At 44.3% G+C, this 11508-nt stretch overlaps 1 protein-coding gene across 1 annotated transcript in view; it reads right to left on the bottom strand.

Annotated features, from left to right (window-relative positions):
- camta1a (calmodulin binding transcription activator 1a) overlaps positions 1 to 11508 on the bottom strand; it is a 271771-nt gene that overhangs the window by 49022 nt on the left and 211241 nt on the right. Inside the window, exon 5 of the mRNA XM_035657274.1 lies at positions 8829 to 8900. Within this exon, the coding sequence (XP_035513167.1) occupies positions 8829 to 8900 (72 nt within the window). The remainder of the gene's footprint in view (positions 1 to 8828; positions 8901 to 11508) is intronic.

Here is an 11508-nt window from a genome sequence, read left to right as displayed (position 1 = left end):
CCCCCCCCCCCCCCCCCCCCGGAGAACAGTCTGAAACATGCAGGTTTGTACAGACGCTCATTTCACTGAACTGCTGTAATCCCTGCTGGATGTGTCTAAATGGTTTATGGAATTTTAGCACACCATGAAAAAATGTAAAATCACATTTCATTGAAAATCAACATTTTAATATAATTAAATAACTCCATATTCCTGTGTAAACACTACAGGGAGATGAGGAACAGCCTGTCAAATCTCAGTTATCTGAGGAGGTCACTGAGGAAGTCAAATTCTTTTTCTCCCCAGTTGGTGTATAAGGGGAGGGGAGTCTATCCTTTACAGACTTTCGGGGGGTTAGGATGGCCACACAGGGGGCACTCAGGCTGACTAAAACCTCCCACACTTTATAAGGAAGCATCCTCTGATGCTGCCACAGGAGGCCTATATGGGGCTATGGAAGGCAACCTATATAAATTGGGAGGGGGAAGTAAATAATATTAAGACAAGCGTTATGCCTCCCTTGCACTACACAGCCCTATTCAGACCCAGCTTCAAGCATACACTCGGCTGCAGTAATTTACGAGGCAGCTCGTTAACATTGGGTGATTTGCACTGCTCGTTTGCTCCCGCTCATCTCTACCAAATGATATCATCTTCTACCTCTAATCTTCTAACTCTAATCCCCTATTCTCAAAGCACCTCCACCTCCTCCCACCTCTTGTTTCCTTCCCTCTTACCATTCCTCCTCTCTTACCCTTCCACATTTTGCTTTCTCTCGCCTCCTCCCCCTCCCTCCTCCTCTCAATCTCTGCGTCTTCTCAGGTTTGCGTGGGTGAGTTTTGAGATGGGGGAGCAGACAGAGATAGGAGCAGAGCCATCCAACTGAAGGGTGTGTGCGCATGTGTGTTCAATATGACATCTATCCAGATCAAAAAAGACTAAAAGAAGTCTGGTTTGACTCTGAAGGCTTTATGTGCCCTTGTAGTTACTTTTTCACTGCCCCCTACTGAGAGAGAATGAGAGCAAGCCTAAAAAAAAGAAAGAGATTTTCTCTCAAAATTTGCAGAGGGGAGAAAGCTCAGCAATCCTGGGGAGACACAGTGGCAGAGAGAAATAAAGACAGGGATGAGGGTCGGGGGTCAGAACAAAAGGCAGGAGAGAAGGGAAAGAAAAATAAGGGGCTATGTGGGAAGACACAGATGAAAACAATGTTCATAACAGAGATTGTTATTGACAATTAGAGAAACAAATTGTATTGTTTTTATCTATAATACAATACTTTTGGGGCTTGCACAACTTCACTATTCACTTCAGATAGTAAATTGATTTTACCACATTGTCCCAATACCTTATCTTTATCTTACATCTTTTCCACAAACAGTCCTTAGTCTCTTCATCCCTAACCCACAGAGAAATCAGCTTGTCTCAGACCAGATGCAGCTAACACCTTCAGATAGAAAGATTTTCACAATGAAAATTGCCAATTATAGAAATTGCAATCAGAGCCGTTGGTTTGTATGTTGATGAGTGGTAGCTGGTTAAAGGGGAATTGAGATCGATAGCTGACTGAAAACAGAGTGAATGACTCTGGCCTCATATTGCCACGGCTTTCATACCGACTCCCCTTTGCTCGTCTCTTTTTTTAACACACACTTTCCCTCTCTTCCCCCTTACCTCTATCCTTTCATTCTCTGTCTCATCTTTCCCTCTATGACACGTCCAAGCGATCGTGTCGGGATGTCAACCTTCATCCACGGCTAATTGGGGCTCAGAGGAGTAATCAGGGCAGGACAAATCGGACAGTTCTGGTCATTAGCTGTGACCAGTGTTCTCTGGGAAGCTGGGAGATGCGTGCACACTTCTGCCATCATGCCTGAGCCTGCATAGTGACACAGGCAGATCTGTGGCCTGACATGAGTGGGGACACAAAGACTGGCACAGCACAGAACAGACTTTGTGAGGAGCCATTTATCTTCTCTGCTCTCTAGTAAACACGAATAAGTCTTGCTAGTGACACCCTGCACAGGGACTCTCTTATTGTCTAATATGGGAGAGGCAGCAAAAGCCTGCTGAAGAGAAAGCACATGAAGTACAACACAGAGTGTAATATAAAATCAGGATCATAGTTTGTTGCAATACTCTTCAACAAGCGTACCCTGCTAATTTAATCTCAATGCTCCTATTATCAGCAAAGGACTAAGACGTTTGTTTCTTTCTCTGGTTAGTCAGCCAGTTCTCTGTGCTCTTTTCAGGTGGCCAGTGCAAAGACAGCAGAAATGGTAGAATAACATGTAAAATATTGGTGTCAATAACAATCTTGGAAGTCACAGAATGTAAACATGTCGATGGCTGCTCCTTCTGAAAGCGGGGCGCAGGACTCTGGAGCAAGATGAATGTCAATTCGCCTTACTGGCAGAGCTTTAACCTTTCAGGATAACTGAATTATTTAAGCACCACATACCTGTTGTGGGCCTCTGTTTCTCCGTCTGGGTTTAGGCTGGTTAGGAGGCTGCATGAGTCTATGGCCACGCACGCCTCTTTGGCCGCAGAGTGAAAATGGCAAGACAAATGCGGCGGGGGATTTGTGATAATTGGCCGTGCTGGTGGGCTAGGCGACGGGCCTAGAGAAAAGGTCGCAGGCACTGAGGAACAGATCAGTCTGCCAAGAGGAGAGGAAGCTCTGTATGCCTCTGGGGTTTAGCTCAACTTCTCCCTCTTTCTTCATATGGGGAGAGTGTTCCAGCAGGGGCCATTAATTAAGCACCAGAGTAACCTTCAATTTGTTTAGAGGTCAGAAGCACCAGTGTCACTGTTTTGAGCAGAGACCAACTTAGAACTAACTTTGAATTTTCTTTCTGTGTGGAAACCAAGGCTAGCAGAAGTGCTCAGAGGACTGGAGGAAAAGTGATAACAGGGAGAAGGAGATCTTTGAATGTTTAGTAGAGAGGCTGGAGAGGGTTAATGTCAGATGCACTGTGTCTGTGTGAATGCACACAAGGAGGAGGAGAAGCGAAGGAGATGAGGGAAGCCACAGGGACATGGCTCACACCCCGACATGCTTGTGAAGCAGCTGTTCTCCTCATGGCAGAGTGGGGGCCTGCCAGCAGCAGCATGCTGCTGAGAACACCATGGTCTCCCACCATTGCGCAGAAACAGAACGGCAAAGCCTTCGTACACACGAAGGCAAGCCTGTGCATACGCTGAAAGATATACAGACACACACTCACACTGCATATACTGTCACCCTGTCCTGCCAGTGGACTTGAGTTGAACAGTCAGGTGGCGGAGTCAAATTCATATGCCATAAATCTGATCTCATACTCTGTAGCGGTGCATTTCCATTTGATACAAACAACAGCCTGCATAGCTAAAGGCAATTATATTTATACTGCCTCCATTTGCCCTGAGGTTGTAGACAGCCAGTCAAAACCTCCCCAGGTTTTCCTGCTTCTCTACCCTCTCAGTGAAATCAACAGAACGGTGCCTAGGCTCATCCATGATTTATCTCTGTGAAATATTCATTATCTAGCCTTGCATAGTCTGGACGTATCTGATGTGAATCTGGACCTGACAGCTCTGCTCCGTCATCACACATCACCTGAGCCACTCTGAATCCGGCACCTGTCTCCCGGTGCTCAACACAGAGGCAACTAAACTGATTCGAATGAATAGAGGATTCTGGTAGATATAAAGAATCCATCTGTCTGCCTTTAGCCTGCAGGCATGTCCGCTCTGGGTCTGTAGCTACTGTATCCTGCCTGCACACCGACCTATGACAGATCACCGCAGCAAAGGAGCTACTCAACTTTTCCCATTCAATTAGTACATGTGTTGGGCTCTGCACATGATCTGCTGACAGCACTGGCCAAGTGTATTGATCTTTGGAGATTGGTGAGCTTGTTATGAGAGGTGAATAGTGTGAGAGTCAAAGGCACTAGGTGTTTTTTGATAAATCAACACAGCCAAAAAAAAGTAAAAAATAAAATAAAAATAAGGCTCTGATGTGGTCAACAGTTAGAAAGCTAAGAAGAGAGTAGGTTTCAGCACCATGGGCAGCACCACAGAGCCTACACTGCTCAAGGTTCTCTTTAATCACAGAGCTATCACTGTGATAACGGGCAGAGTTATCATTCTGCCTGTCCAATTAAGTAACCTTTGAATTATTCCATAAATTAATATTGCTGAAATACTGTCTAATAGTGCTGGAATGATCACAGGGACAACAGTGACAACTCATTTTCCTACATAACACTAATTCAAGTGGTTCCAAAGTCATTATACTCTGAAGGACTAATGTAATAAGAAAAATGTAACTGCAGTGAATGGTGATATTAATAATGTATTCATGTGAGACAGAGACTAGAGCACAGTGGCCTAAGCTGAAGAAGGTAAGAGGGAGAAAGTGATAGCTGTGAAGAAACAAGGTCGTCAGCATTCCCTCCTGCCTTACTAGTCATTTCATTATCTCATCCCTCTCTCCTCCTCTTTAAAGTAGGAAAAGTGGGAGAGGCTATTGACCCCTCTCTGTGTTCGTGGCAGGCAGCAGGACAAATGAAGTTTCCCCTCAGACCCCCTCCGTATTAATATCATAATTATCCCCACCTCTGTGGCCCCGCCGGCCAGCGCAAACTCCACTGTCTGATTTGATGGAGAGGCGCAAGCAGGGAATTACATTCGATTAGCACTAAACAAGAGAAGGGGACACGAAGAGATAGAATCAATCAGTGCCACCAGGACAGGCGAGATCTTCTGTGTGTGTGTGTGTGCCGCTACAGCTTGTGTCTGGGAACACTGTATTAAACTCATAGATGTATGCCTTTAAGTACCTAGTTATGCACACTCCAGCTGAAGCTGACAGCATTTAAAGTGTGGATACATACTGTTATGATGTTTATGATGACTGGGGTTTTTTGCTGGCAGTGTTGAAATATACCATAGTATAACACACCCCCATGTTTTACCAAATCTACTAAAATGGGAACTTTTTTTGAGTGACAAACCACACAGTCCGCTCTGGGCTGCTCTCTGTCTCAGCAGCAATTTGGATTCATTGTTTGCAACCCCAGATAACTGCGGTGGTACTTTTCTTCAGTCTCAGCCATTTGCAGGGATGGGCCAGACATTTTAAAGTGGTCTAATGCCATAGAGAGGTGGAGGTAGCGTGGGGGGGATGAGCAGATTGAGAGTGAGAGGTGAAAAGAACAAAAGAAAATGAATGGAGTGAGAGAGGACCCCCCTCGCAGGTCTTCATTCCCGTCCCCTGTCTCATTACCCAGGCTTTGACTCAATAAAGAGTGGATAAAGAGTGGATAAAGAGGCACACACCCACAGGCTAAACCCCCCTCCCTAAAACACCTTTCACAAACCTCACTCTGTCTGTCTTTCTCGCTTTCTGGCTCTCTTGCAATGTCACACACACACACATCCAAAAATACACACAAATACACACTGTCCCTATTCTTCTGTATGTTTTTTTTTTTTTTTGCTTCAAATCTTTAAATCTATCTTTCTCTCCAGCTTTCCCTTCAGTGTTTTTTTAGCCTAACTTTTTAAAAGTTGTGTCCATCTCACTCCCTCTCTCATTCACAGCCTGTCTCTACCCTTTCTGTCCTCTGTGTTCCCTCCCTGTCGGTGCTGTGTAATAGGAGTTATTTTCATCCCTGTCTCTCCGTGACTGTGGCCACTGGATGGCTGAATATTTACATTTTTCACTCACTGGTGACCTTTCCCTGTTGCCGCTCTGGGAGCTCCAGTCTCCTTGCTGCTCTGCTGTTGACAGACTACTGCCTGCAAATCTCATATGGACACAGCAAATGGTACACAGGGAGTCAGGGACAGGGGGTTCAGAGACTGAAGAAAGGTAGAAAGAGAGAGAGAGAGAATGAGAGAGAGACTGCTGTAACCAGGGCTGACTGTCAATGGTCTGACTGAAAATGGCTTGAAGAGACAGAGGTGCTGAAGGTCTATCTGCATCTGCAGAGATATGGACTGAATTGTGTAATCTTTTACCTACGGTGTCATCTTGATTGTGGTTCCCTGTCAGCACAGATGCTCTGCAATAAACTGCCTGAAAAGAGATGTAAATCTGCGGTTCCAGGAATGCTCAGTGCCAAAGAAAATACTTTTTTGGGGGAGGGGGGGTTTCTCTGCAGCAGAAGATTCTTTTTTTTTTTAAATCAGTGGATGTGTTAGCTGCACACCAGGGCCTTGTGAGTCATGTAAGGAGATCTACTGGGCAGAGTTAGAGAAGGAGACGTGAGGGCCATGGATTCACTAACCAGTTGTTCTTAGCTGATGCTCTGCAGTAACAGAAAAATAAAAGTTGAGTCAGTGAACACCTCAAAGTTTGATGAGTGTTTATGTGCTTGTATCCTGAAACTGACAGAGAGAGAGAGTGAAAATGAAGGCTGTAGTTTTAAAAAGTGAGTGACCCTGTATGGCCTCTCTAGCTCTTATTCGCACTCTGTGCAGTGTGTTCTCTGGTTTCCAAATGTGTACTTGTGTTATTGTGTATGTGTCTAGCATAGTTTGGCTATGTTTATGTGTGTAGGATTTAGTGGCATCTAGTGGGTGAATTCAAGACTGCAACCATTTGAATACAGCTCAGCCTTCCATGTGTGTATGAGAAACTACAGTGGCTGCACAACTTGCAAAAACCTGAAAGGCCCTATCTAGAGCCAGTGTTTGGGTTGTCTGTTCCGGGCTACTTTAGAAACATGGTGGTTCAACGTGGTGCATTCCATGGAAGAGGACCCACTCCCTCTGTTGATAAAAATTGCTCATTCTAAGATACAACAATTTTTATTTTCAGGTGATTATACACGAATGAAAACATACACATGAATATTATATTCAATTTCTGCAAATAGATCTACCTAAATAGTATACACTGGACATTTAAAGGATAGGTTCAAATTTTTCTGCGTACTGGCTGTAAAGAGATCTTTTACCTTTGCAATTCCAATGTAACTTGTGAGAGAAAATATCCACGTTCCTCTTTCTGTGGAAGTTGGACGTTCAGCTGAATTAGACAAATTAAGTGGGTATCTTCCAAAATTTGTTTTCAGTATGAAATTTTGTGTTACCATCCCTACACTGCACCTCAACAAGGAAGCACTGTGGGAAAACAAAGAGGGAATTTCCTGGCAGAAAAGACAATACATTTGGAAGACACCCACTTGATCGTGGTTATGCCTACATCAGGGACTGTAGTTGGGCCTGCTGCTGTGGTCCTGCTTGACACCCACTGCTAATATTATTCTAATTATTATTATCATCATTATTGCTCTTATTATCCTTGTCATCATCATTATAACTATTAGTCATATTTCTACTATTATAATCGTTATTGTTACTGTATTTGCTGCTGTGCATTACTGCCTCTGTCTCTGTCTCTCTGATGAATGATTACAGCAGCCAGTTACTATTTCAAAGTACATAGGGAAATGTCAGTATTGTATTAAGATAGACTTGGAAAAATTGTGAACCTATCCTTTAAAGGAGCTCCTAATACTACCACAAAATGATTCCAGGAAATCGACACAACATTTCCCTGACAGTTTGCAGATGGAAGCAGATTAAAGATAATGTGCAGCCTCACCAAACAGTACAAAAGCTTCCTCTGATAATTCCCGAAGTCTGAACATATACAACTGTGCTTTGTGTTATTTACACAATCAGAATGATATATTCCAGCTATTTAATTGTTTTTGTGGCTTTCATTACATATGATTTTTTAATAATATACTGTACCTCTAATTTTTTGGTGAAGTGAAAATAACTTGAGTGACTAATTGAACCCAGAAGAGACAGGAAAAGACATGCTTTTAGTCTACTAGGGTTGTTATTACCGCCTGTGACACACAGAGCCAACAGACAGAGAGAGAGAGACACAAACAGTGGTTGTTTGAACGCTTTTGTTTGCTGTGGGAACACTCTAATTATTTTGATTAGTATTTAAGCATTGTTGGGGCCAGTTTTTCCTTTTTGTCTTTTCCCAACCACTCTGCTCTCCTCTTTTGCTAACAGACATCAGTGGGGTTGGTTGGACTACAGATACATTTGTCTTCAGGGTCTATTCAGTACAGCAGGGATGTTGTTGTGACTCAACAATTTTTATCTTCATAAAATACAACTTAGAAAAATCGAACTAGCAACATAGAAGCCAAAGTGTAGTTTGATATATACTATCTATCTATCTAGATGATAGATAGATTCACAGACAGACAGACAGACAGACAAAAATAGCAGCAGCTCCACACACCTCTATTATGTATGTGTATGTGTGTGTGTGTGTGTGTGTTTTACGCTCCCTTAAAATTGTGTGTGAATGGCTGTACGTATCAGGCACCTTCCAACAATAATGGCTGCCATGCTAAACGAGAATGATGAGATGTATTGGGGAGGTGATCAAAGGACTACTATTTACAACCACTCTCAGCCTGCGGACTTGACGACCCACTGTAAGCACACTATACTGTACAGGGAATGTCTTCCATCATGCTTTTACTGCCCATCACTGGAGCTGTTAGACAGGGGAGATGGCAAAGCTTTTAGCAGACTGAGATACCGTCCTCGTGCTGGACGGTGTGTATGGGCAATGCCATCAGAAAAGAGAATGACTGGGAAAGATAAGGGAAATGGAGGCTGTGGAGAGAAAAGAGAAGAGGGAGAGGGAGGTGGCGGGGGGATAGGTTGATGTCTGCCTGCCGGCTGTCAAAGGAAAATGCTTTGGTTAAATGGAAAATGATATCATGCAACTCATTCTAGTTCTTGTGGATAGGCTGGGAGAGTCTGGGAGTGAACCTAAAGTGTGGTGAACTGTAGAGGAGGAGAAGAGGAGTTCTTACCTGGAGCAGCCAGTAGCACCTACGGTGGAAGGTGGGGATGATGGAGGAGTGCACGTAGCAGCCATACAAACACTGTAAGGAAATGAGACAGTAGAGGAAGAGAGAAAGAGGGACAGAAATAAAGGACGTTACACTACAGTAAAGTACAGACAATAGGCTGACCTCTCTCCTGACCATGACAGATGTGACCTTTGACCTCCTGACCTCTTCCCTCCTTATGGTAACTCCCAGATGGACCTACTGGCAGATGGTCAAGCTATTGTTCTGGGAAACAAAGCTTGAAGGAGAAAGTGGACGGGGTTAACTGGTGAACACCTCACCACTGTCCCAGCATCACCATATGACTCCTTCCTTCCTTTCCTTTCTTCTTTTCCACTCTTATCCTGTCCTGCTTGGAGAGAGCCCCTGACAGAATGATTCAGGTGCTCCTTACTCCACCCCCCTTTCCATCACCCCGCAGGGCACCCCGGCACATAACTAAAGCACAGTGTTATTAATATCCTTATCGTAAACAGATAATACTGTGCCTGGGGGCTCGTTACCGTGGAGAGAGCTCGGCAGGGCTGATAACGCCTCCCGGTATCGGGCAGAGAGGCCAGGAGACATTTTTCAACAGCCGGCAGCAGAGGCAAACGCAGTGAAGCGCCGTGCGGCAAGGAACAGGAGCGAGGCAGCACTTATCCTCCCGTCTTCTTTCCTCCTCAATCCTTCTCTGGGAGACCCACGGCCCTAGCTCCCAGGTGACCCAGAGGGATGGCTAGCCGGCATTTGCTTGTTTACAGCAACAACAAGAGTCTACAACCCTCACCAGCTCGGAAATAGGCTGTGATTTTGTGTGATATAGTATTTGTGAAAGGTGAGGGTAGGGTGGATTGCTCTTAAGACAGGACGCTTAGCTCTTACAGGAATAAATCAAACAAGCAGGTCTGGAGGGTTGAACTTCACTCCAATCCACTTTGGTGTAATTGTTTGTTTAGAAATCAGGAGAAAGCTGTGGTGATACATAAACTGCTAGTCAGAGTGTATGTACAGACATGCACACATATACTGAAACAGCTTCATTATTCACCAGTTGTGTTCAATAAGTTAAGGCCGGTTTCCTCAGGCACTGTAGATAGAATGGGTAGGCAGTAAGAAAGGGGGCAGGAGTGGGGGGAAGGGAAGAGAAAGGGATGGTGGGGGGTTGGGGCGGCTAGGGGGGCATTGGGCTACATTGCTTAGAGGACCATGTGATAAATAGGTGCCTTGAAGTGTGTTATGTGCTCGTCTTGTTTAACTAAAATCTAGTTAAAAAGAGCAGGCCCTGCAGAGGAAGTCAGTCTGTATAAACACTCATTTGCCAACATCAAACCGCCTGATTAATTATAGCAGTACCACTGCACAGCTACACAGACTGGGCGCATGGCGAGAGACACATTACATAGCTAAAAAAAAACAAACACATCACACAGATGAACAAACACGTGTGTGAGGCTGTGTGTGTTCAACACATTCACACATACAGACATCCAGTGACCAATTCACAAACAACCAAAGTAACATCAGGCTTGACTGTTTCTCCAGGTGTTCCATTGTTCCCATCACATCTATTGTGAACTGATTTCAATACTACCGAACTCTGCGTGTGAGTTTGAGATAGTGAAGGCATGCAGACTTCCTCCTGTTCTTATTTTCTGCTGTACTCTCATCCATTACAGCTGTCTGAAATAGGATGTATGCCTCCTCCCACTCCCATAGCTCTGCCATCCATTACTCCACGCTGGCAACAGACAGACACTTCCTCCCACTCCCACAGTGCCTTGAACATCACATTACTACAGTCAACCACAAATGCAAGCAGCTCACACATTTCTGCTGTGCAATTTTGTAAGTATTTATGTCATAAACTGTACTTTGTGCTCTTTTCAGGGATTAGGCAGTTATGATGCAATACAGCATTAAACTATTTATGCATTTCACCACAGTCATGTATAGCAATACTTTTGTGAAAGGTGCTTACAAACAGAAATGCTACTATACTGTCTATTCAATATCTGACTTTAGATTTCAACACCAACACTGATACACATACTGCTTAACTCTGTATTCATTTTCACCACACACAGAAAATAGCAGACATTTTTTTAACGCTGCGTGTGTGCTAAATAAACTTCCGGTTCTTGTTAATTCTGATTACGGAGAGTTTATTGATATATCATGGTTAATACCACTCTAGCCTAAAGCGCTTGGCCCACTGAGAACGGGCTGTGGTGTGGCTGTGTGCAGTTGGATGAGGCTATGGCATGCTCCTCAGGATTGACAGGTGGACCAGTGCAACAGGCCTCTGCGACTAGTGCGACTGGGGAGTGAATAAATTAGCCCCCAGGCTGCTTTCCTCTCCCTCTGTTTACTCCATTTCTCAACCACACAAAGCAGCGTGCCAGACAAACAAGCAGCTTAAAGCATAACACAACTGTTGCACCTGTCAGTGCCGATATACAGTAGGCATCAAACACATTTGCACACACACGAAAGCATGTGTTCCCTCACCATCCCACCACACAACCACCCACTCACACACATACAGTACACACACACACACAGAATTAGACAATGAGTTCTTAAGCACAAAACTACACCCACTCATAAACACAGAAATATTCACAGAAGCACAGACACATATTGTTACACACACACACAC

Source organism: Morone saxatilis, unplaced genomic scaffold (genome assembly GCF_004916995.1).
Source record: "Morone saxatilis isolate NCDOM2014 unplaced genomic scaffold, NCSU_SB_2.0 Contig15, whole genome shotgun sequence".
NCBI classification, from domain to species: Eukaryota; Metazoa; Chordata; class Actinopteri; family Moronidae; genus Morone; species Morone saxatilis.
The sequence above is the reverse complement of the archived record's forward strand: the minus strand, read 5'-3'. Positions and strand labels throughout refer to the sequence as shown.